Below are 12,244 nucleotides of genomic sequence, written 5' to 3'. Positions count from 1 at the left end.
CCAGTTTGGGAAGCCTGACGTGGGGCTCAGAACCTTCACTCCAGTGGGTGGACTTCTGTGGTGTAAATGTTCTCCAGTTTGTGAGTCACCCACCCAGTGGTCATGGGATTTGATTTTATTGTGATTGCGCCCCTCCAACTGTCTCATTGCGGCTTCTCCTTTGTCTTTGGATGTGGGGTATCTTTTTTTTTTTTAAACATCTTTATTGGAGTATAATTGCTTTACAGTGGTGTGTTAGTTTCTGCTGTATGACAAAGTGAATCAGCTATACATGTACATATATCCCCGTATCCCCTCCCTCTTGCATCTCCCTCCCACCCTCCCTATCCCACCCCTCTAGGTGGTCACAAAGCACCAAGCTGATCTCCCTGTGCTATGTGGCTGCTTCCCAGTAGCTACCTGTTTTACATTTGGTAGTGTATATATGTCCATGCCACTCTCTCACTTTGTCCCAGCTTACCCTTCCCCCTCCCCGTGTCCTCAAGTCCATTCTCTATGCCTGCGTCTTTATTCCTGTCCTGCCCCTAGGTTCATCAGAACCTTTTTTCTTTCTTTCTTTCCTTTTTAGATTCCGTATATATGTGTTAGCATACGGTATTTGTTTTTCTCTTTCTGACTGACTTCACTGTGTATGACACACTCTAGGTCCATCCACCTCAGTACAAATAACTCAGTTTCGTTTCCTTCTATGGCTGAGTAACATTCCATTGTATATATATGCCACATCTTCTTTATCCATTCATCTGTCGATGGACACTTAGGTTGCTTCCATGTCCTGGCTATTGTAATTAGTGCTGCAATGAACATTGTGGTACATGACTCTTTTTGAATTACGGTTTTCTCAGGGTACGTGCCCAGTAGTGGGATTGCTGGGTCGTATGGTAGTTCTATTTTTAATTTTGTAAGGAGCCTCCATACTGTTCTTCCTAGTGGCTGTATCAATTTACATTCCCACCAACAGTGTATGAGGGTTCCTGTTTCTCCACACCCTCTCCAGCATTTATTGTTTGTAGATTTTTTGTTGATGGCCATTCTGACCAGTGTGAGGTGATACCTCATTGTAGTTTTGATTTGCATTTCTGTAATGATTAGTGATGTTGAGCATCCTTTCATGTGTTTGTTAGCAATCTGTATATCTTTTTTGGAGAAATGTCTATTTAGGTCTTCTGCCCGTTTTTGGATTGGGTTGTCTGTTTTTTTGATATTGAGCTGCATGAGCTGCTTGTATATTTTGGAGATTAATCCTTTGTCGGTTGCTTCCTTTGCAAATATTTTCTCCCATTCTGAGAGTTCTTTAACTTGACACAGTTTACTTTCCAATTTATGTTTTACCACTCAGGTACAGAAAAGGAACCTCACAGTATTTCAGGTTTTCCTCTTCTGGTCTTTTATCTGTTGTTATCATGCATTTATTTTACTTTTACCTATGTTATAAGCCTCAAACATTGTTATTATTTTCATTTAAAGAGCCAAGTATCTTTTTAAAGAGTTTTAAATCATAAGAAAAATAATCTTTTATATCTATCCATGTGGTTAGTACTTCTGGTAATCTTGATTTCTTTCTGTATATTCATGTTTCTATTTCAGTAATTTTTCTTCTGCCTGAAGGACTTCTTTTAACATTCCTTGTAGTTCAGGTCTGCTGGCGATGAATTCTTTCAGCATTTGTATGTCTGAAAATGTTTTTATTTACAGGGCATAGAGTCTTGGTTGATAGTTTTTATCTTTCAGTATTTTAATGATGTTACTCTACTGTTTTCTTGCTTACATTATTTTTAGTGAGAAATCTGATGTCATCCTTATCTTTGCTTTTCTGCATATAACATGTCTTTTTTTTTCTCTGACTGCTTTTAAGAACTTATTTTTATACTGGTTTTAGTAATTTGTTTATGATAAAATGATATTCCTTGGTGTAGTTTTCTTCATGCTGCTTGTGTTTGTGGTTTGTTGAGCTTCTTGTATCTGTGGGTTTACAGTTTTCATCAATTTGGTAATTTTTGACCTTTATTCAGAAATTGTTTCTGTCTCACCTCTTTTTCTCTCCAGGAATTCCAACTACCCATTTATTATGCTTCTTAAAGTTACCCCACAGTTCACGGATGCTCTTTTCATCTTTTAAAAAATTCTTTTTTCTTTTTGTGTTTCACCTTGCATTGTTTCTATTGCTATGCCTTCAAGTTCACTAAGTTTTTCTTCTGCAGTGTCTGAACATCTGCTAATTCCATCCAGTGTATTTTTCATCTCAGACATTGTAGTTTTCATTTCTTAAAGTTTAGTAGTAAGGCTATTCTGGCACAAAGTTCCAGTGGCATTCTTAAAAGAATGTTTTCAAGGAAGAACCCAAATTAAGGATTGTTTCAAGGGATTTAAAATATCCAGTAGTTAGTTCTTATAGATTAAAAGCCTTTCACATGCGTGAACTAGCATTATTTGTCTATTATAATTGTGATTTTTTTTTTAACCTTAATATTGCTTCCTTTAATGTTTGTCATCCACTTATATTTAGTTTGATATGTATTACTTTTAAAAGTATAACTGCATTCTTTTCAAATATCTTTATTTAGTTTAGATTCCTTTACTAAATTACATTGACGCATTATTTGGATTTCTGCTTAATTGCATTTGTAAATGGCCAAAGTAGTAAGCCTTTATAAATAGGCCTTTTCTATGTCTAGTTTAAGAAAATGAGGCTGTAAATTCCTGGAGAATGGGCAGTTATCTTTGGAGTTATTTGATATTTTAAGGTTATTCCCTTATTAAGTTTTTGCCTTGTCAGAGAGATTTGCTTCATTTATAAATTTTCTTTCTTGCAGCGAAATTGCAACTCTGAAAATTTAAGAACAAAACCCAAGCAGTAATAATCAATTAATAATTGTTGAAAAATGTTTAAAATATTCTACTTCTTTGTCTAATATTGGATAGTCATTGGAATTTTGTAACATCTACTGGAGACAATTTATAAGAATTTTGAAATATTTTCTTAGGTAAAAGTGATACAAATAATCCTGGACCTGAAATTAATAAGATTCGGACACCAGAGAAAAAGCCTACAGAATCAAAACAGGTATGTGGTTTACCTTTAGTGAATGCATTGTTCTAATGGAGTTAGTTTGATTGATCGTCTTGGAATCCTGGTGTTTTAAAGAAAATTATCTACCTTTTTATGTATATCTTTTACGTTTGTTGTTTCATGAGGATCTGGTGGGTCATGTTGCACTCTCTCCCTCCACCTTTTCTTTGGCTACACTATTTTATTTATCAGAATACTTCTCTCAAATTGTGTTATTTAGCAATAGACTTGAAATCAGAGACTTCCAATGGTAAAGTAATAAATGAAGACACTGCTATAGATGTGTTATTAGAAATTATCTCAGATGGGGAAGAGCTGTTGTGGTGCGGAAGGGAGACTTAACTTCCTCAATCCCTCACCTTGTTCTCTTATCACACCTGCTGTGTGCTGCATCCTTAGCTCTTAACCTGTTTGTTCATCTGCTTTTTCTGCTTCTGTGCTCGTGAACCAGTTAGGGAAAATCAAATCATTGGTTGAATTAGTGCCACTGGAAATGCATGCTTTCTAATCTCAGGGAACCCGTGGGGTGCCTCCCCATTTCGTTTGTAGGTGCCTGGCTCCCTTTGCCCAGTTTTCTCAGCAGCTCTTCTGATGCCTGCTTACCTTCTACCTGTTATTCTTACGATCAGGAGATGACCTTGCCTTAGAGTGAAATTCATCAGGATTTCACGCTGTTAACTCAGAACTTTAGTCCTCACACTTTTCCTGGGTCCTTGAACATCCTTCTATATCACCGATCTCAGAGGAGGAGTTTCCATTAAGACTTATCTCTCCTCTTCCGGTCACCTCACAGACCTTGTCCCTTCTCTTCATTTATCTTCAGATTCTTTCCAGCTACTGGTTCTTCCTCCTCAGCCTGTAAGTAAATTGATTGATAGACTGTTTGTTTAAAAGACACTTTATTTGGCCTTTATTTCCTTTATATAGCTACTGCCTAATTTCTCCTTTTTCCCCTCATCTCTTATTTGTCCCTTAACCAACACAGACTAGTATTAGGCCTTAACATTTCACTAAAACTGTTGAGCTCAAAGTGACCAGGGACTTCCCCGGCAGTCCAGTGGTTAGGACTCCGCACTTTCCCTGCCGTGGGCCCGGGTTCAGTCCCTGGTTAGGGAACTAAGATCCTGCAAGTGGCGCAGCCAAAAAAAAAAAAAAAAACTCAAAGTGACCAAATCTTATGAACATGCTTCAGTTGTAGCCTTACTTGACTTTTCTTTGGTATTTGGCACTATTTTCTACCTCTTTCTTCTTGACCATCTTGTTTCGTTTGGTTTCTTTGACACACATTTCTACTTATCACAACTCTTTCCAACATGACCTTCTGTCTCTTTTATAAGGTCCTGCCCACCCCTTCCCATCTGTCCCTAGTCCTTAAGTTGGGGTTTCCCAGGCTTCTGTCGTGGTCCCATACCTTTCTTTGCATTCTGTGCTTTCTTACCATAAACTAGTCCAATTCCGCAGTTTCCATTACTTGCTCCCTGATAGTGACTTCCAAATCTGTATCTGCAACCTCAGGCTGGCTTTAAGCAACTGTTCTCTGTATTCAGTTACTTATGCCTCATAAGCAGCTCTGACTCACAGTTTATACAACTGGAAGGGCTCAGTACCCACTGGAGGAGCTGCAGTGCCAATTAGGCGGCCAGGGGAGCTTGCTGATAGAGTAAGAGGGAAGCAGCAGTGAAAGTAGGCATCCTGTGTGTTTGGGAAAGGGTGCAGAGAGAAAGCAGATGGCGTGTGGGGCGGTACAGCAGCAGCACGTGTAGTCAGAGGGCCAGGGTTAGGGTTAGGACAGACCCAACCAGGAGAGTCGTAGGTGCTGTCAGAGCAGCTGAAGCCAAGATGGCCAAACGTCTCTCACGTCCTTTTTAAAAATTTTCTGTTGTGGTCTTTCCCTGTTAGGGGACTAGGCAACCTGATAGACATGTTTCATTTTCTTTTCCACCCTGATGCTTCGTCCTGGGGCCTAGGGGGAAAATGTCCTAGCTCTCCTTGACTCAGGATTAAGAGGAAAGCCATAGAGGAGAATCTGATTCTGATAATATTAGAGTCAGACTCCTTCAGACTGTACAGTCGTCTCCCCTGCTCAGCCCATTGTAGGATCATAGAGGAGCACAGTCTTGATCTAAACTTCTACGACACTGGCCCAGCGTCTTGTCCATGTCAAAGTCAGAAGTGAAGAAGGCAATTGAAACATCAGTTTATCCACAGACAACCTTGACATCTAATCATGGTCTCCCTCATACGATCAGAGTATGCCTATCAACAGTATCTGTTGGAGAAAGGTGTATCTCAGCTGAAATGTTGCTTCAGTCATTAAAAAGATGAAGATTTATAGGGGAAAATGTTTGTTTATAAAGAGCCTTAATCAGGATCTGAGACAGTTGAAGAGCAGGCATGGCAGCTGCTTGGGAAGACTGGGACAGAGTTATCCTTCTCATTTCATTTTCTGGATAATTTACATATACCCAGTAGTCTTCAGGATCTTATTGGCCAAATTTAACGTTGGTCCATTTGAGCTCGACATGAGAATGCTCTTGGGGCATGACTGGCACGTCGCAGCCATTTGTGGCGACAGCTTGGTTGCCAGGTTACCCCAGCTTCAATTCGGGAACAAACCGCTTGTTCTGTCTTCTTGAGAGTGGTCAGTTTCATGTCTCTTAAGATCAGACTTGCGTTTCAGAAGGATGACAGCACTCCCTAGCTTAAAAACCTTTGGTAGCTTGCCACAGTTTACAGGATTAAAAAAATGTTTATTCTCAGTATTGACTCATTCAGGGTCTTGTGTAATTGGGCTTCTGCAGTTTCATCTGATTTCAAGGGGAAGATTAGCATGTAGGTCCAGTTGTAGCTCTATGTGCACGGAACTTCTCGTCTCAAATCTGCTTCAGCGTATAAGCTGTTACCTTTATCTAGTATGTACTTCCCTCATACGAGATAAAAAACTCCAGCTTTTTATGCAAGATTATCATTATCTCTATGAAGTCACCTTTAATTTTCTCAGGCTCCAGGATGTCACCTCACGTCCTCTTACAACACCTCTAATTTTATGTTTACGCGTTGGTATCCTCTGCTGGACTCTAAGCCAGAGCTGAGAGCTTAGCAGGCTTGTTCTGTGAAGGGCCAGATCCTAAATTTTCAGGCTTTGTGGGCCGTGTGGTTTCTGATGCAGCGGCTCACCTCTGCCGTTGTAGGTGAGGAAGCAGCCGTAGACCGTGTGTCAACTTGCACAACTGTGGCTGTGTTCCAGTAACGCTTTATGCACAGAGATCTGGCGGACTGGAGGTGGCCTGGGGGCCGTCGTTTGCCGCCCACGCTCTGCGCCCCTGGGGTACAGACCCAGTCTGACTGCTGCTTTATCTCCAGCCCCAGGCACAGTGTCCTTGGTAGGCCCTCAGTAAGTGTTTGTTGAGGAATAATGGCAAACATGGACAGCCAAGCTTTTAATGCAAAGGTGATATAGTACTTTTTTTTTGGTTCACTTCCAAGTTATTTAGACTGAGACTTTTTTTATATTAATATAGATATGTTTGAGGAAGAGATGTATAAAAACAATAAAATCAGAAGGAAAGAACACATTTTAATGATTTATATCAGAAGGAAGTAAATGGTTATCTTTCCAAGGAAGAAAGTGTGAAAATAAAAATAATGTTTTTAAAGGAATTAAAGTGGATATGCTAATAAAATAGTAGTATCTTTCCTTGTGACTCACGTTTAATATGCGGGTTTTTTTCTGTTTCATCTTTCCTAATTTAAAGAATATTCCCTCATTTGATTGTCAGAAAGTGATTTATTGGGCCCCCAGCGCTCCTGCTATTATGGATAAGAATGGATCATATCTTTTAGGTGTGCTAGGGGTGGGAAAAGGTGGTGAACCACAGATCTTCTGCAGCTAAAGAATACTTCTTCTTTTTTTTAGATGGATTTGGAATCAAATCCACAGAACAGAAGTCCTGAATCACGTCCTGGTGTTGTTTATCCCAAATTTCATCGCAAAGATAATCTCAACCCAAGACACATAAACCTTCCCCTTCCTGCTCCCCATGCACAGTATGCAATCCCCGGCCGTCATTTTCATCCACTTCCGCAGCTGCCGAGACCACCATTTCCAGTTCCACAGCAGCACGCCTTGTTAAGTCAGCAGCAGAATAATTTGCCTGAACAACCAAACCCGATGCCGCCGCCGCCGAATCAGGCGGTCCCGCCGCCGAATCCGCTGGGTCAGCTTTCTGCTGCCTGCCAGGCAGGCCCCAGCAGTGCTTTTTTTAATAATGCGGTTTCTCACCGACCGCAGTCCCCTCCTGCAGAGGCTGCAGTTCCTGAGCAGCAGCCCCCTCCCATGCTGCAGGGGGGCCACAGTCCTCTGCGAGCCATTGCGCAGCCCGGCCCCGTTCTTCCTTCACATCTGAATAACTTCCCTGATGAGAACCCGCCGGGATTGCCTGTAGGAGAGGCTTTAGGTAAGTTCTCTGATCGCTGCTGGATGTGACAAATTCAGAGATGATTTACTTAAATGACGTGTGCTATACAGTATTTTTTGAGTCAGGATTGATTCATTTCTTCAAATAACGCCAGCAAAAGAATCAATCAGTTAGTGTAGTAATCAGAATCTAGTTCCAAATGCTATGTAATACTAAGCATCCAGTTGATGTCAGGTTACGTCATAATGTAGGTAAGAAAGAATCATCATCATCACCATAACTTTAGTTACTGGCAAGTTTAGAAAACATATGCTTTCTCCAAAACTCAAATTGTAGCCATTTCTTTGTGGAGAATATCTGGTTGTAAAAACTCTTGAAAGAATTAACTTGAAACCCTAAATGCTGAAAACATAAACTTGGCACCAATGTTTCTACAGATCGTGTGCATGGGAGTGTGGCTCTGGAAGCACTACGGCAGCAGCAGGTGCGGTTACAGCAGTGGAGTGAGCATCACGCCTATCTCAGCCAGGGCAGTGTTCCTTACCCACACCATCACCATCCTCACCCTCACCCTCACCCTCACCCTCACCCTCACCTCCAGCATCTTCCCCAGCCGCCCATTGGATTACATCAGCCACCAGTGAGAGCCGACTGGAAGCTCCCCAGCAGTGCCGAAGATGAAGCAGAAACAACTGACTCAAGGTATTTCAGCAGACGGACACGAGCTCCTTACCGTTACCTTTCTTGAATGGTGTCCTTTTAGCCTCAGATTGGAATATTGTCCCAAAGAAATTGGATGCCAGCCTTCTAGGTACATTGCTACACAGTTCTGTCGATTGACTCTAAAATAGAGAGCATCTTTTGAGAAGTAACTCTTCTGAAAATCTAGGCATGGACGACCCGCTGTGGCTCGTAAGTTAATGTGGCCCCTTGCTTTGCAGTCCTTCTGAAAGAAACGTACCATCACTGTGCGTGGTTTTTTCATACTCAGTCATAATGCAAAGAACGCAAAGAGGACAGAATTAAATTAGAGGTTAAAAGTTAAAAATTATAAATTTATCATCAATATCTTTTTTTCTAGTAGCACAAAATTCTACCGTCTTTTAAGTATAGATGTTTGAGTGTTCAGTCCTCATTCTAAACTTGTGTTTATGGTGTCATGTGAATGCATTGAAGTGTTTCCTAATCCCTTCTGAATAAGATCCACCATTATGGTGACCTTTTATAGCCGTCAGTTACCAAAGGCATGTAAAGACCAGGACAGTTGTTTTTAACACCAAGGGAAAAGGAAGAAATCAGATACTTGGGCATATTTAGTGTCTTCAGTTCAACACCTATGAGTGTTAATGCTTCCTACTCTTGAGATGAATTAACATTCGTTCTGATTAAGTAGTATGCTACTGTTTGTAAAAATTACACATGTAGTTGATTAAGCTCTCCTTAATGTGATGAAGCTTTTCTTTTGTTTTCTCCTCTTCCTATTTCATCATCCTTATGTAGGTTTCAAGACTTAATCAGAGAACTGTCTAATCGTGATCAAAGTGAAACACGGGAACTAGCTGAGATGCCGCCACCTCAATCAAGACTTTTGCAGTATAGACAAATTCAGACCAGGAGCCCACCAGCAGTCCCCTCGCCCCCGTCCAGTGCAGACCACAGTTCCCACTTCTCCAACTTCAGTGACAGCAGCAGAGACCTCGAAGTAGCCAGCAGCCCAGCCTTTCCACAGCGCCTGCCGCCGCAGCTGTTCAGCTCGCCTTTCTCGTTACCGGCTGAACACCTCGCCCCTCCTCCCTTGAAATGCCTGGCACCTGACGGAGCCTGGGCTTTTGCCAGCTTACAGCAGAATCGCCTGATGGGGCCGGGTGTTCCCTATGGCCTACCTCCACTGCCGCCCAGGCCACCGCAGACCCCTTTTGTGCACATGCAGAGCCATCAGCCTGCTGTCAGCCAAGAGCCCTTCCACCCGCTGTCGGCTCGCACCGTGTCGTCCTCTTCGCTCCCCAGCTTAGAAGAGGTAAATGCCTTTCTTCTGCGCTCCTCCTTTCAGGATTAGTTGATGGTGAAAAATACCAATGTTTGTTGGTTTGATAATGACGGTGGACAGATCTTAACTATATTTAATAGTCTTGTAAAGATAATATTTTCTTGCAACCTAGTTATTTATTTTTCAGCTTCATTTTAAAGAGTTGTTTATTTTTTTATTGAAGTCTAGTTGGTTTACAGTATTGTGTTAGTTTCAGGTGTACAGCAAAGTGATTCAGTTACATATATTTTTTTTTTCAGGTTATTTTTCATTGTAGGTTATTATGAGATATTGAATACTATTCCCTGTGTTATACAGCAAATCCTTGTTGCTTTTCTGTTTTATTTATAGCAGTCTGTATCGGTTAATCCCATACTCCCAATTTATCCCTTCCCCCTCTCCCTTTCCCTTTCGGTAAACCGTAAGTTTATTTTCTATGTCTATGTGTCTCTTTCTGTTTTGTGTATAGATTCATCTGTATTATTCTGTAGATTCCACATATAAGTGGTACCATGGGATATTTGTCTTTCTCTGTCTGACATACTTCACCTAGTATGATATTCTCTAGGTCCATCCATGTTGCTACAAATGGCGATATTTCATTCTTTTTTATGTCTGAGAAATATTTCATTGTGTGTATGTAGGTGTGTGTATAGATTGTGTGTGTGTGTGTGTGTGTGTGTGTGTGTGTGTATGTATATATATACCCCATCTTCTTTATCCATTCATCTGTTGATGGACACTTAGGTTGTTTCCGTGTCTTGGCTATTGTAAACAGTGCTGCTATGAACACTGGGGGTGCATGTATCTTTTCAAATTAGAGTATTCCGTCTTTTCTGGATATATGCCCAGGAGTGAAATTGCTAAGTCATATGGTAGCTCTATTTTTAGTTTCTTAAAGAACCTCCATACTGTTTTCCACAGTGGCTGTACCAACTTACATTCCCACAAACAGTGTGGGAGGGTAACCGTATCTCCACACCCTCTCCAGCATATTTATTATTTGTAGACATTTTTTTTTTTTTTTTGTAGACTTTTTGATGATGGCCAATTTGACCAGTGTGAGGTGATACCTCACTGTGGGTTTGATTTGCATTTCTCTAATAATTAGCGATGTTGAGCATCTCTTCATGTGCTTTTTGGCCATCTGTATATCTTCTTCAGAGAAGTGTCTATTTAGGTCTTCTGCCCATTTTTTGATTGGGTTGTTTGTTTTCTTGATACTGAGTTGTATGAGCCATTTGTGTATTTTGGAAATTAACCCCTTGTTGGTCAGGTCGTTTGCAAATATTTTTTTTCCATTCCTTAGGTTGTCTTTTCGTTTTGTTGATGGTTTCCTTTGCTGTGCAAAAGCTTTTAAGTTTGATTAGGTCCCACTTGTTTATTTTTGCTTTTTTTTCTTTTGCCTTGAGAGATTGGTCTGAGAAAATACTGCTATGGTTTATATCCAAAAATGTTTGGCTGTGTTCTCTTCTAGGAGTTGTTTGGTGCCATGTCTTATATTTAGGTCTTTAAACCATTTTGAGTATATTTTTGTATATGATGTGATGAGGGAGTGTTCTAATTTCATTGATTTACCTGAGGCTGTTCTTGGAACTTATTTTAATTTTCCTCTTTTTATTGTGCTATTTCAGGCTTTGTAGAATGGTCATTGTTACAACATGAAGCCTTTTATTGCTGTTTTAGAACATTTAACATCTGACTGACTTGAGGAGGCTATTCATTCAAGAAGCTTCGTCCTGTCTGATCTGAGGAAATGGTTTTTAGTGGCTCATCTTTTTACTTACATTACATTTGTTAATTACAAATTTGTTCATTAAGGTTTTCCATAGATGTTGGCTTTCTCAGCCAGTGGTCAGTTGCAAGGGCTGTGCTCTTTCTCCTGTCATTCATCCTGGTGCTTTCTTAGACTGGGGCAGTTAATACACAATGACACTGATTCCCAAATATCAGAATTTGCAGTCTTTAACGTAGAATTGACTCTGCTAAACTAAGCAATTTAGGGTAAACTGAATTATACTTTGGTGTTGCCAAAGAGCATCTTTATGGACCTTCACTGATATAAAAATCTTAGTAATTCTAGGTTATATAATTTCAAAAATGGTACCATTCGGTGTGGACTATAAAAATGTTGTCTAGCTGTTCCTGTTAAGCTTACAGTGATTAAAGGTAAGAATGTGTAAAGCTCGTGTGGTCATTATCAATCACAGATGTCTTCTTAAAGCAGGGTAAACATTTTGAATTTTGAGATATGAAAAATATTTTTTTGACATTAGCTTCATTTTGGCGGTTCCTTAATGATTTCTAAAGGCTTTAGAAATAATTTATTCATGTTTTGCAAATTTTCTGCTACAGATGCTGATTAAAAAGTCAAGTTTCATAGGGAAGCTTCTATATCTTATTTGTAGGGTTTTGGAGGTAATTTGTTCAAATTGTTCCAGTATTCATTGATTGGCTCATCCTGTGTAATAACTGTCATTAAAACAACTTAATTGCTGTCTTAGCCTCCTAATGTAAATTGTAAGCATAAGATGAATTGGTATCTGTATATATGTATTGTGAGGATCTAAAATTTGGAACCATACTTTTAAAGACTGGACAACACATACATGACACTATTTGAAATTATAATGGAAATGGCTTCACAACTGAATAGTAGTAATTTTCAGTTAAGCAGTGTTTTATGTATGTGGCTACCTGTGTATTTGTTTATTTATGATAAAATTCATA

At 40.0% G+C, this 12,244-nt stretch overlaps 1 protein-coding gene across 7 annotated transcripts in view; it reads left to right on the top strand.

Moving 5' to 3' along the window:
* The window catches only part of HELZ (helicase with zinc finger), a 152,315-nt gene that overhangs the window by 113,995 nt on the left and 26,076 nt on the right, over nucleotides 1–12,244 (top strand). For all 7 annotated transcript variants that reach the window (XM_061175349.1, XM_061175347.1, XM_061175348.1 and 4 more), the window contains 4 exons: nucleotides 2,985–3,064; nucleotides 6,987–7,527; nucleotides 7,926–8,190; nucleotides 8,989–9,505. In XM_061175349.1, the coding sequence (XP_061031332.1) occupies nucleotides 2,985–3,064; nucleotides 6,987–7,527; nucleotides 7,926–8,190; nucleotides 8,989–9,505 (1,403 nt within the window). The remainder of the gene's footprint in view (nucleotides 1–2,984; nucleotides 3,065–6,986; nucleotides 7,528–7,925; nucleotides 8,191–8,988; nucleotides 9,506–12,244) is intronic.

Source organism: Eubalaena glacialis, chromosome 19 (assembly GCF_028564815.1).
Source record: "Eubalaena glacialis isolate mEubGla1 chromosome 19, mEubGla1.1.hap2.+ XY, whole genome shotgun sequence".
Lineage (NCBI taxonomy): Eukaryota > Metazoa > Chordata > Mammalia > Artiodactyla > Balaenidae > Eubalaena > Eubalaena glacialis.
Note: the sequence above shows the minus strand (reverse complement) of the source record. Positions and strands in the feature narration are given on the sequence as shown.